Raw genomic sequence first — 14,392 nt, forward strand, 5'->3', positions numbered from 1 at the left:
ATACTTGGGTGTGTACGTATATATTTCTTTGAAGGTAACAACGCAAGTTAATGAGGCTGTTAAAAAATTCTGGATCTTTGGCTTCATGTTTAGAGGCTTAGAAAACAAAATAAAGGAACTTACGCCAAATACTTATGCTGTAATATTAATGTCATCTGTCATGCACTGGAAACCATTGATATCAATAAACAAAAAATGCTAGTCAGTAATGAGTTTAATTTTCCAAAAGAATAACACTCTTATTGCTGCTTGAATCTCACAATATCTTCTCAATGAGCAAATAAATGAGGCACAAGGTTCCCTGATCATTAAGAAAATTATTCCTCCAGATTAGGAAGGTTACAGATTCAACTACCTGTTGACAGAAAGGAATATAACAAAAATATAAGGAGCAAAGTATATATACCGTACATATCAAACTTTTGAACCTTAACTCATTCTGAGCAGAATGGTATTCAACATCAACCGTAACTGCATCTCCCCAGTAATTGAATCTATTCAACATTTCACTTTCAAACAATATTTCTTCAGCTAAATATCGAAGGTGGGATCAGAAGTAAATTGGTCAGCAAATGCTTATTCAAATGGACTTAAATAATATCACAGAAATAATATCATTATTTACAATAATTACCGCACATATTTTATCAGGGAAAATGGATATTGTGGTTTGTGAGGTACTCCTGTTGTTATGGTACTGAGTTTTTGCTGTAAATTAGCAGCTTGGGTGTTCTGGAAAATCTTGAGTTCCTAAAATTTAGGAAGAGTTCATGGGTGCAAGGGAAAATTTACAGGAACCATACCAAGGATGCCACCAGTTATGTGTAGAGACTACAGATACTGGATTGTCAGCCTCAGAGCAGAGAAGATCAGGAAAAGTTGAATAGACATGATCAAAATTACGGAAGATTTCAATAGTGTTGTTAAGGAGAAACTGTTTAACTAGTAACAGAGCACACAAGGTTGAAACTAGTGGACAAAATGTCCAGAGACAGGAAGAGAAAGATTCTTTCAGACGAAGCTACTGTGTTATGAAACATCCTGTCAGACAGGGTGATGGAAGCAAATTCAATTCTTTAAGGGCATTAGTGAACCAGATGGGTACTTCCTGACAATTCATGGTCATCATTAGACACTTAATTCCAGATTTTTAAAAATACAAATATTGAATTCTAATTCCACTGTCTGCCTTGAAGAGAATCAAAACCGAGTTCCAGAGCATGGTCTGGGTCTGTGGGTTAACAATCCAGCAATAATACCACTAGGCCATCACCTCCCTTACAATTGGTTCATTTGGCATTGTTTAAGGTAATAGATTGGGAATTATAATGTGGGTAAGCAGGTGGGAAAATGCATGCAGTCAGAAATTTAAAAAGGCAATGATATTGAAATCTTTTTCTCAACTGAGGATGGAGACAGGTTAGGCAACTGACCTTTGCTCAGGGATAGTAGGAACTGCAGATACTGGAGAATCCAAGATAACAAAGTGTGGAGCTGGATGAACACAGCAGGCCAAGCAGCATCTTCAGAGCACAAAAGCTGATGTTTCGGGCCTAGACCCTTCATCAGAAAAGGGGGAGGGGGAGAGGGTTCTGAAATAAATAGTGGGGAGTGGGTGCAGATCAAAGATGGGTAGAGGAGAGGATAGGTGGAGAGGAGACAGACAAGTTAAAGGGGTGGGAATGGAACCAGTAAAGGTGAGTGCAGGTGGGGAGGTAGGGAGGGTATAGGTCAGTCCGGGGAGGACGGACAAGTCAAGAGGTGGGATGAGGTTAGTAGGCAGGAAATGAGGTGCGGCTTGAGGTGGGAGGAGGAGATAGGTGAGAAGAAGAACTGGTTAGGGAGGCAGGGACAAGCTGGGCTGGTTTTGGGATGCAGTGGGGGAAGAGGAGATTTGGAAGCTGGTGAAATCCACATTGATACCATTGGGCTACAGGGTTCCCAAGTGGAATATGAGTTGCTGTTCCTGCAACCTTCGGGTGGCATCATTGTAGCACTGCAGGAGGCCCAGGATGGACATGTCGTCTAAGGAATGGGAGGGGCGTTGAAAGGGTTCGCGACTGGGAGGTGCAGTTGTTTATTGCAAACCGAGCGTAGGTGTTCTGCAAAGCAGTCCCCAAGCCTCCGCTTGGTTTCCCCGATGTAGAGGAGGCTACAACGGGTACAGCGGATGCAGTATACCACATTGGCAGATGAACATCTGCTTGATGTGGAAAGTCTTCTTGGGGCCTGGGATGTGGGCGAGGGAGGAGGTGTGTCACTTTCTGTGGTTGCAGGGGATAAGTGCCAGGTGTGGTGGGGTTGGAGTGGACAAGAGAGTCATGGAGAGAGTGGCCCCTCCACAAAGCAGACAAGGGTGGGCATGGCAAAATGTCTTTGGTGGTGGGGTCATATCTACCCTATTTTACTAGCTCTATTTTCCAAACCCGGGAAACATAACAGCAGTGGGAAGCCAAGAGCAGGCTTAAGCAGTAGGTAAGTGTCATCACATATGAGATATAAATTCTGAGCATTAGAAAGCCACCAGTCTTTCAGGAAGAGCGTTCCAAAGACTCAAAACCCTCTCAGATAAAATGTTTTACGTCATCTCTGACATACATGTGTGACGCCATATTTTTAAAAGGTCCTGTTTCTTGTTTGTCCCATAAGACAAAACACCCTCTCCACACCCATCCTGTCAAAACCTCTTGGGATCTTACGTTTCAATCTGGTCCCCTCATACACTTCTAAACTCCAGCAGATATAAGCCTAGCCTGTCCAACTCTTCCTTCCACATGACATAACCTGCCCATTCCAGGTATTAGCCTTCCTTTCCTGAACTGCCCTAAATACATTTACAAATGTCCTTAAATGAGGTGACCGGTACTATATACAGTACTCCCAGATGTGATCTCACCAGTGTGCTCTATTACTGAAATAGAACCTCCTTACTTTTAAATTCAATTCTTTTCAATTCCATTAGCTCTCAGTGTTAATTCTGTCATTCTGGATGATAACATTCGGCTAAGCCATCAGGGGCCACGGTGACTGCCATTACTTCTACTCAGTGCTAAAGCATCTCTGCTCCCAGGCAAACATCCCCACCCCACAGAAATCAGGGATCAGCCATCTACGCGCCCCACAACCACCACCCCCCCCCCCCGCCCACAACCCTGGTCATCAGGACACAGCACCTTAGTGAGGCTTTGACCCCTTCCCAGGAAGGGCCTGGACATTGGAGATTATTTTCCACAACTCTGGGGATCAGGGTTTGGGCCTACCATCCCTGTGGTTTGATTCAGAAGTTTTCTGAGACTCTGACGTTTTCAGTTTGATGTTAATTTGACATCCTAGAAGCGAATCTGTCAGACTCAGAAGCCACACACGATGAAGTTAAAAACTCCACAGTATGGAGATAAACTCAGATTTCCTCTCTGACAAAGTACACTCAGCGCATCAGCAGATAACTTTTTTCCCCAATGATTCTATTAATTTGCATAATCAGGGCATCTCATGCCTGCTTTCATCATTATTTTTATATCCTGCGTTAGTCATCTATCTTGAAAAGAAAAGGCCGCACCTGCTAGAGAGTGAGATCGATAAATCAGCTGCAGGCTACCCCACTGTTGAATTCTAGTTTAAGTGCCGTTTACACTTGGTAAATAATTTCTGCTGACAGTTAGCTGTGATGAAGCAAACTGCTGATGCCTCTGGAAGATCAGAGCCATGTGCCACTCACTGCCATTTAACCAGTTGTGTAAATCAGGACATTGGGCATATTATGCCCAGGAATGTTGCCACTAAAATGTTTTGTTCAAAGCTTGCAAGCAAAGAAGACCTTCATTTTGATTAATGAATCCTTACCAATTTCATACAAGCTGATCAAGCAAACACCATATATTGCAGAAATTCACTGACAATCGTTTCACCAAAAATAGGGAACACAGAGCCCTCAAACCAAAACAGCAGATTTTCTTACCCATGCGAGTAAAAATGTACTACACAATTTTTGCAAAATATCATTAAAAAACCACCACAATTTATACTAATTATTCATCTAAATTCTGTACAGGATAGAAGACAGCATTTATTCAGTGCCTGATGTGAATATGTAGACACCTAATTTGACTATTCAGTATTGCTTCTGAATATTCAGATTCCTAAATTGGCTGAATCATTGTCTGAATTCTCTAATTAGATGGCTCTAATTCCTTTCACAATAATGAGAATGAAATTCTAAAATGAAGTTAATTGGTTCATTTCTGCAAGATTGTGTAGCTTAAAGAAGTTAACCAACAATTTGATTGGAAAACTGGATTCTCTGAGTAAATCTGTTTTATCATCTTATAATGTTGAAATTTCAGCTGTTTAGACAACATGAAAGGAAACCATTTCCAAATGGTTTGATAGCTCATTCTATACCCCCTCCAATTCTCTGGAATTTATGATGCCTCCTGGATAAGCACCAACTTCAACTGAAATCGCATGCTCGAGGTACAGCTAAACATTTCAAACAGCGGGAAGATCTCTCCAGAAGCCATTTGGGCTAACAATGCAGGAAGAAACCAAAAGACTTTTGCTGATACAAGTTTTCATAGAATGATGGCAATTAGAAAAACATAGACACTTAGAAAATGCACCCTATTCTATTGTCGAAAATTTTCTGAAGAAGGGTCTAGGCCCAAAACGTCAGCTTTCCTGCTCCTCTGATGCTGCTTGGCCTGCTGTGTTCATCAAGCTCTACACGGTGTTACCTCTTAATCAAGGTGAAAGTTTGTCAGAGGAATCGGATTATCTTCCTTCTTTATATCATTCTTTATCTGTTAGACGTTATAAAATTAAAGCTTGAAGCTTATAAAGCCATAAAAAAATACAGTGCAGTGTGCAGATTTTTTAAAAAAATGCTACTAAATGTCAGAAATAGTGAGGTTGGTAATTGTTGCACTGAGCATAATTTAGATTCTTTCACACCTTGCGCATGGGGTTGGAGGAAAGTTTATGGCTCAAGTGGCATTATATCCGTCATAACTAGGAAGCAGTGCGAAGGATGGAGGAAATTTGCATTTTTAACAAGTGTCAATTATATGTAAATCAGGATATTGGGCATTTTGGCCATGAATTTTACCATAAAAATGAAAAATGTCAAGTGCAGTTTATAGAGTTTGGCTTTAAGTTAATATAAAGCACTCCTGTCTGTATTTTCTTCAGATTCTCACTGAAATGTTTTTAGTTTTTACTTTTTGAAATTTCTCATTCCCAGTTTTGATTTTTCTTTGAATTTCAGTGCCTACAGCAATTTTTGTTCTGCCTCTGAACGACTCAACTTCTTGTGTAGTGAGGAATATTCTTCTATGATGTTTTTCTTAACTTTAAGGTTTCATCATCAACAGTTTTCCTGTTACTTTCATTTCCCACTTACTTATATTTCGTGGTAAAATTTCTTCCCATATTTGTTCGTTCTCTCTGCCCGTTCAGCTCTTTTATTATTTAATTTGACATTTGATTTAGGAAACATACCTTTCCTTGATAGTTCCATTATTAGAAAATAATACTAAGTTCTTTTTCATTTCCATCACAACATTTCTGAAGAAGGGTCCCGACATAAAACGTCAACTTTCCTGCTCCTCTGATACTGCCTAGGCTGCATTCCTCCAGCTCCACGCTGTGTTATCTCTGACTCCAGCATCGGCAGTTCTTACTACCTCCAATGATTCTTCAACCTTTATTTTATCTTCTATTGTGTCATTCTTCGCAACTGATATCACAGCTGGATATCTTAAAATGCATAAAGGTGGATAAATCACCAGGACCTAATCAGGTATACCCTAAAACTTTGTGGGAAGCTAGGGAAGTGATTTATGGCCCCCTAGCTGAAATATCTGTATCACTGATAGCCACAAGTGAGGTGCTAGAAGACTGGTGGTTGGCTAGTATGGTGCCACTATTTAAGAAAGGTGGTGAGGAAAATACAGGGTACTATAGACTGCTGAGCCTGACATCAATGGTTGGCAAGTTGTTGATTGTGATTCTGAGGGACAGGATTTATACATATTTGGAAAGGCAAGGACTGATTAGGGATAGTCAACATGGCTTTGTACATGGGAAATGGTGTCTCACTGACTTGATTGAGTTTTTTGAAGAAGTAACAAACAGGAATGATAATGGCAGAACAGTGGACACTGTCTATATAGATTTCAGTAAGGTGTTTGACAAAGTTCCTGATGGTAGACTGGTTAACAAGATTAGATGACATGGAATACAGGAAGAACTAGCCTTTGAGTACATAACTGGATCGAAAGTGGGAGGCAGAGGGTGGTGGGCGAGGGTTGCTTTTCAGACTGGAGGTCTGTGACCAGCAGTGCGCCGCAAGGATTGGTGCTGAGTCCACTTCTTTTTGTCATTTATATAAATGATTTGGATGTGAACATAGGAGGTACGGTTAGTAAGTTTGCAGATGACACCAAAATTGGTCATGCAGTGGACAGCAAAGCTTTCCTCAGAGTACAATGGGACCTGGATCAGATGGTCCAATGGGTTGAGCAACGACAGATGAAGTTTTAATTTAGATAAATGTGAAGTGCTGCATTGTGGAAAGGCAATCAGGTCAGGACTTAGACACTTAATGGTAAGGTCCTGGGGAGTGTTGTCAAACAAAGAGACCTCGGAGTGCAGGTTAATAGTTCCTTGAAAGTGGAGTTCCAGGTAGACAGAATAGTGAAAAATGTGTCTGGTATGCTTGCCTTTATTGGTCAATGCATTGGGCATAGGAGTTGGGAGGTCACGTTGCAGCTTTACAGGATACTGATGAGGCCACTTTTGGAATACTATGTTCAATTCTGGTCTCCCTGCTGTAGGAAAGATGGTGTTCAACTTGACAGGGTTCAGAAAAGATTTAGAAGAATGTTTCCAGGGTTGGAGGGTTTGAGCTACAGGAGAGGCTGAACAGACTAAGGCTATTTTCCCTGGAGCTTTGAAGCGTTAGAGTTGACATTATAGAGGTTTATAAAATCATGAGGGGCATGGATTGGGTAAATAGACAGGGTCTTTTTCCTGGGGTGGGGCAGTTCAGTTTTTTTATTCATTACTGTTGGGTAATGTGATCATTGAAACCTGTTATGAATTTGTCAACTTATGAATATTAATTGAATGTCAGAGAACAACGATCATATGCAGAGCTGTATCAGCAATTCAAGGATATTTCAACAAACAAACTTTACTCCTTCAATTTTTCACTCCAAATCCAGTCTATTGAAAGGATGAGTCTTCTCTCTTCATTGACTTTCGATGTTGCAATACCTATTACTTAATGCACATTCTATGATGTAAAAATGCTTTATGGTGATGATTATGTTGTGAAAACAACCCTCCAGTTAAAAATTCTGCCTGGAAAGATATCTTACAAAAACCCTTATTATAAAAGAATGGCAGCAATAAACAGAAAGCTAATTCATAGAATAGAATTTTCATAGAATCCCTACAGTGTGGAAACAGGCCCTTTGGCCCATCAAGTCCACACCAATCCCTCCCTGACCCATCTAATCTACACATCCCTGAACACTATTGGCAATTTAGCTTGGCCAATCCACCTAGCCTGCACATCCTTGGACTGTGGGAGGAAACCAGAGCACCTGAAGGAAACCCAAGCAGACACGGGGAGAATGTGCAAGCTTCACACAGACAGTCACCCAAGGGTGGAATTGAACACAGGCCTCTGGTGCTGTGAGGAAGCAGTGCAAACCACTGAGCCACTGTGTTGCCCCAATAGTATTCCTATTAATGAGTGCAAAGTACAGTTAATGAACTCTGTTCCATTCATGATATCGATGGCTTTCCTAAACCATTTGTGTCCTATATCTTCATAAGTGGAATTGTATTGTTGAGAAATAAGTTCAAATAAGCAAAAACTTTTATTATTCTAATTATCTGTTTTCTGTTGGGTGAACATTTGAATTGATATCTTCGACTATTTCAGTTATATTATCCTCATCTACTCTTTCTGTTGCCTCATAAACCAAAATCAAGGTAAGTTATGAAGAATGTTATAAAGTGCCAATGTTTAACAATTTACTCATTCACCTCAGCAAGTCTCATGATGAGACACTGACCCTTTTAAAGCAAATTGGTTGATGGTGGCATCTAGATCACTACACTGACTTCAGATACCAGGTTTGCAAAAGTTCTTCTGAAAATTGTTTCCTGCGGAAGGTTCATAAAGTTAAACACAATCTGCTGTTTGACTATTCTATTCTGGCTTCACTTAATTAACCCTCATTTGCCCATGTGACTATTCAATTTGTCCCGAACAGAAGTTCTAAAATCTTCTCCACCACTATATTTAAACTAACTGGACTGTGGTTGCTGGACTTGTCTTTACACAATTTTTTGAATGTGGGTGCAATTCTCCCTTGTATCTTGGAATATAGGAACAGAGGAACAAGATTAAGCCATTCAGCCCCACAAGCCTTTACCACCATTCAATGAGAGTGCAGCTGATCTGTGGTCAAACTCCATTTACCTGCTTTTGGCTCTTATCTTTAATATTTTGCTTCACAACAATTTACCTATTTCAGACCTAAAACTAACAGCTAATCCAGCATCTACTGCCACTGTGGAACAGAATTTCAAACTCTACCCCTCTATGTGTGTAGAAGTGTTCGCTCACATCTCTCCTGAATGGTCTGGTCCTAATTCAAAGATCAATTGAAAAACTTTGGACAAAGTTTCCACAATGTCTACCTTTACTTTCTCTATATCATTGGATGTATCTAGTCTAGATCGAATGCCTTATAAACATCAAGGACAACCTGCCTAACACCTCCTGCTTTTTATCATTTTAAATCCATCAAGTGTTTCAACAACCTCCTCTCTCACTCTGACTAAGACAGCATTTTTCTCCTTGATCAAGTACTCCCCAACATCCCGACCTCCATCCACACATCCCATTTTTGGTCTATAACAAACTGCCAATCTCTTCTCATAATCTCAATTTGCTCTGCTGATTTAAAAATAGTCTCAATTTTCTACATTGAACCTGATTCTCAATTGTAATCTCTCTTAACATCTATCATATGCATACTTTTAAATATTTCACCTTACCATCTACATGTCTTTAGTCATCAAGGAAGCTCTATATTTATTCTTATTATCTTATGGGAATGCACTTTGACTGCGACCAAAATATCAGGTTTTCAGAGGCAGTTGATTACTTAATTATAGTTGTACAAAACAAACCAAATGTATCACAAATCATTGAAATTTTCTGAAGAGGCCTCTGGACTAATGGATGAGGACTATGTAAGGGATGAGTCAGATTCACCATCATAGTCAATGACTAGAAACTCAAGTACCACCAACAGATTGGATTAACTTCCAGTTGTTACTAAATTAAATTCCTTGGGTGTGATGTTGTTAATGTAGATGAGGATTTATCAAATACAGATGATGAAAATGAGCTCACAATTGACTTACAGCAAAAGCTGCAAGTTGATAAATCAGAAAAGCTCTTCCTGGGACATAGTGCTGAGTGGCAATTCACCAGGTTTTGACCGGTGTAACCTGTTGTTGGCACAATTTATAGATAATTTGCAATCAAATCCATTCTCGAAGTAGAAATAAACGTTGACTGTAACAATACCAGAAATTGCCAGAGAAATTCAGCATCTGTGGAGAGATGGTGGTTCTTTAATGATCTGTAGGGCTCAACAGAGAGGAATGCTACACTTCAAAACACTATTATTCATATTTGTCAAACAACCAATATGGTACACCATGTAGAATAACAATTCAACTACCACTCTACTGGCACAAGCAATGGGTAAATTTGAAAGAGGAAATCGATGCACTTACCATGATTTCTTCTGTGTCACATCACTGGAGAACACTGGGTATAATGCATTTTGGCTCTTTATTGCTTGAGTAGAAAGTGCTCAATTCATTAGGGTACAAAATAGTTTTAAACATCCTTACTCAAACTGTGGTGGTTGTAGACTTCCTCAGAATAGTTTTTTGAGGCTTTGGAGCAGTCTGTGGAGGCGTGATTTTGCCTTTCATGATTGGAAAATTATGGCTAAAGTTACTGCCCGATCCTCCATTTTCAAGGGGAGCACACTGGTGAGATGGTTTTCCTTTAGCATTGCTCAATTCACCATGCAAATGCACATCTCTGTTTCTCATGTCATATTGAACGTCACAATCTGGACAGTAGCCATGGTACTGAACTTCCTCATTAAATCGAACTCTTTCCCGTGTTACCTGTGGACATTTGTCTTTATCCACTCTGGGCACCAGTGGCTGCTTTCGCATTTTTTCTGGATTGTTACTGGAGAGACAACACACATCTCCATTTGGCACTTTATCTGTCTTACACAAGAATGCACAATTGCAAAGCAAGGCCCCATTGGTCTTCAAAGGGTTAGCACAATAAGATTGTCGATGGGGATCCTCACATCGGACAGGGGTGAATCGTGGAGGTGGAGGTGGGGGGTTGGCCTTCTTTAGCACTGTCAGGATAGCTGATGAAGTCACCGTTGTCTTGCAAATTGATCTAACTGAGTGCACTTTGACCTTATCCAGACTGGAAGCAGTTGTACTACTTGAGGTGCTGTTTATAGTATCCGTCTTGGAGCTGTCAGTCATTTCCTCCTCCAGCTGTAAGTCACAGGTAAGATGGTCTATTTGGTCAACTACCTGCACAGGACAGGAAAAATAAAGTGAGGATCTAATAAACATAATAGCTTGGCAACTCATGAGGTGAAGATATCATTCATCAAGTTACATAAATACATACACAAAATCCTGAATCTGTTTCCTCATATAACTGTGCAAACAACTGTAACCATTTAAAAAAAAGCAAGTTAAAATAATCCTCTCTACTTTCCCGATTCTGTGCTATATCTTCACATGAAATACAATTATTTTGTGGTATCTTGGCTTGTTTAGCAGAATGTAACCTAAGTACAAAGCACATTGACCTGGATTTTGTAATCGTAATTACAGCAAAAGTGTTATCGTTTGCTATCACTACTTCTCTGAAACTGGCAGTAACTTCTAGATTCTGTATATCAACAGTTAATTGCCAGAGGTTGCAGTCTGAGATCAGACATCCCTTCACAGGATGAAGTGTTTGAAGATCCTCCAAACTGGAAATCATTGGGCTGATTAAAATTCCTGTTTGTAGACTTACTTCCATTGTAAAAACCTCGACAAAGTTACATTCAACAAAGTTGAATGAGATGTCACATGGCATGGAGCTTAATGCATATCACAAGAGGCCCATAGGTTAGATTGTGAGCCTGTGGAATCTTTGCTGAGGCTATTGGCCTCCAACAACCACAGCCACTCACCTAGGTATTATTCAAGCTGGTGGAGAGTTTACCCCTTTATTCCCAATGACTACATTTTTATATGAGCAAATGCTGCCTAGATGTAAAGGCAATTCCATTCAGTTCGAACACACCTCACCTGACTTGGTAAAGATTTGGAACACCAGTTTGTCAACAAAACAGTTGAACAGATGACTGAGAGTTACTGTATAAAAATACATCATAATTTATTTAATATAGAACAGGAAATCTCAAATTAAAAAATGACTATTTTTTCAGAGCTCAGTTGTAGCTACGTTGGAAAATAAGGAGTGAGACTATTCACCTCTCTAGTCTATCAACCACTTCAGTAGGTCATAGCTTGAAGTGATTGCAGTTGATCTTCCTTTCTATCACAGGGTAGCCTGTCAAAATCGAATCAACAACTTTGAAGAGAAGTGTTGGCAGCAACCCCATGATAGTACATGTTGTGAATTGATGCATTTAGTTTCTGATTATTGCATTTAACTTCAAATGACCCCACAAATATAATGCAATAGAAACTGACGTTTTTTAGTTCATTCACTACTTTAGATATAGAGCAGATGTTAAGAAAAGTGACATCCACAAATTCTACAAACTCAGCATCCTGAGACAGTTATAAACACACTTCCAGATGTTTAGAGACAGACAGCTGCATTGTTCCACCTCCTAACTACTGATAGAAGGCAATTATACTAAACACTTCACCAACTTTGGTTTCACACACCCTGAGAGAGAGTTGAGAGAGTTCTCAGTTTGTATGTTTGAACCGCACTTTCTTCAGATGGAATTGGGACAGCAACATTCTTCTATCATTATTCCTCTCAGGAATGTTGACATTAAGAATGAAATTACGAACATCTGTATATGATAGAACTAGGATGAAGCAGAAGAACAATAATCAACAATATGCCTTTGGATATCTAATGGAAATGCTCTAATGCCGAGCATATTCTCAAAGATAAATCAAAATATTCTTACATTTCTCAGATAGACTATAATGTGACTGCGTAACAGGACATTAGTCGATTTATTGACCAGTACTGACATGTAGAGATTAGCTCCGTCGGTAAACTAAGCTTCTAAACAGCTTCAGTGCTAATAGTTATAGGAAAGTAAGCCCTCTGTTTGTTTTTACTGGGTAGGAAATGAACCGTGCAGCACAAAGGGACGAGATCATCATCAGCTCCTTATACAATGGCGAACGTTTAAGCTGAGTAATGTGGCATGGTTCTTTAGGTGGCGTTTAAGAACAAAACTATCAGAAAGAAAAGTCAAGACAGTCATGGCCTGTGGTGACTTTGATTGGTCCAGATGAAAACGTTGACCTAATGAGATACATCCTTGGGCAGCAATTGGAATACCTCCCACACTGTCTCTTTGGAGATGTTGATAGGGGTTTTATGAGGGTGTGAGTTTAGTATAGGTTTCTTGAGCATTCTCAGTCAGAGAAGTCTAATTGAGAAACCTTACATGAACAGATACACTAGAGTCAGTTAGCTCAGCTGCCTGGACAGCTAGATAGCAATGCAGTGTGACGACAATAGCATGATTTCAATTCCTGCAGCAGATGAGGTTACCAGAAAAGAACCCTTTTCAATCTCTCCCCTTGCCTGAGGCGTGGTGAACTCAGGTTAAACCACCAGCAGCCCTCTCTCTCCTTATGACCTGGTAGGACTACAGCAACTTTACCATGATATTTAGCGAACAAAACTGTTCTGAAAAGTCTCACTCCAGTATTTTTCATCTCTGCATTATCTTCCTCTTCATAAGGATGGAATATAGTAAATCTGTAGTTGCAATCTTTTCCTAGTCCAACGTCGTACTGGTATTTTATCCTGAAATAAGCTACAAAGCATTGTATATCTTGATATGCAGTCAGAAATAACTTCTATGATGTCCTTTGCAACCTAGTATCCATGTTAGAGGAATAACTCCTGTGCTGGTCCTACTGACACAAAGTAGCAAGATTTGAATTAGTGCTGGGAATTGCAGCTGTTAGATGTTTTAGCCATTTGACCCACATAAACAAAGTTTATCAATACCTTACCACAATTCTGAACAAGACCAAACGAAACATCAAAAGAAATACTTTCAAAGTATGAGATTCATCATTAAACATGTTGATGTGTTTGACTAATTATGTATATTCGTGGCTTCAGTGCTGCACTTTACATGTCAAAATGTGAAATGTAACCCAAGTTTAAGAAGGATTTACTTAATTTGTGTGAGAATAGACCACACTGATTCCTGGTCTCATTTCCATCCTAAAGAGCAACTTGGCTCCCAAGCGCAGAAACCTTGATGTCTGTCAGTCTCTGCTGCTTCGCAGTCGTTGCTCCAATGCCGTTAACTCCTCTATCTGAAAAGCCTACAAAGTTCCCCAATCCCCTCTACAACAACTTATTATAGTTCCCAGTTGCTGGGATCAATTACCAATGGCTTCCAAATGGAATCTTAGCTGAGGCTTTCACTGTAAAGTACAAGAAATGTATCTTCCTATGGTTTGAATGAATATAACTAAATGTTCAAGAGAGATAGAATAAAAGAAATGAGATGACAGGTTTGAAGCAACAGCCTTTGAAAATGATTATGAATTGTCATCAGGACTTATACTGCAGTCCAGTTATACCATTAATGTGGCTACCAAGTCTTATCACTTAATAAAACACATTAATTGTCTAAAATTCTGATCAGGGTGAGAAACTGTAATTCTGTCCCTGATCTTACAAAAGAACACTGTTACATTTAGATGGCTTTTATGTTGGCAGATTCTCTCCAGGAGCCTCCTGTAAGAAAGCAATGGAGTGCCACCCAGGAATTCTCACAGCCAGCAATGGCAAAGGATCACAGTTGAAATCTTTTGCAAGACGCATGCTATGATCTGTGATTTAAACATCCAATAGGGCAGCCTGAGAAGTTAACAGCTCCTGTGAAGCATAAACATACAAGCCCGTGTGAACCAGGAGGACAGCAAGTGCTAGGTGAGTGAGGGATGCCAGGTGGGTGAGGAAGGTAAGGTGCCAAATGAGTGAGTGGTGTAGGGTGATGGGTCAGCAGCTGGGCATGGG

General features: G+C 39.9%; 1 protein-coding gene across 2 annotated transcripts in view; it reads right to left on the reverse strand.

Annotated features, from left to right (window-relative positions):
• prr16 (proline rich 16) overlaps positions 1-14,392 on the reverse strand; it is a 233,918-nt gene that overhangs the window by 126,852 nt on the left and 92,674 nt on the right. For both annotated transcript variants that reach the window (XM_059645037.1, XM_048527798.2), the window contains exon 3: positions 9,826-10,665. In XM_059645037.1, the coding sequence (XP_059501020.1) occupies positions 9,946-10,665 (720 nt within the window). In that variant the 3' untranslated portion in view covers positions 9,826-9,945. The remainder of the gene's footprint in view (positions 1-9,825; positions 10,666-14,392) is intronic.

Source organism: Stegostoma tigrinum, chromosome 3 (assembly GCF_030684315.1).
Source record: "Stegostoma tigrinum isolate sSteTig4 chromosome 3, sSteTig4.hap1, whole genome shotgun sequence".
Lineage (NCBI taxonomy): Eukaryota > Metazoa > Chordata > Chondrichthyes > Orectolobiformes > Stegostomatidae > Stegostoma > Stegostoma tigrinum.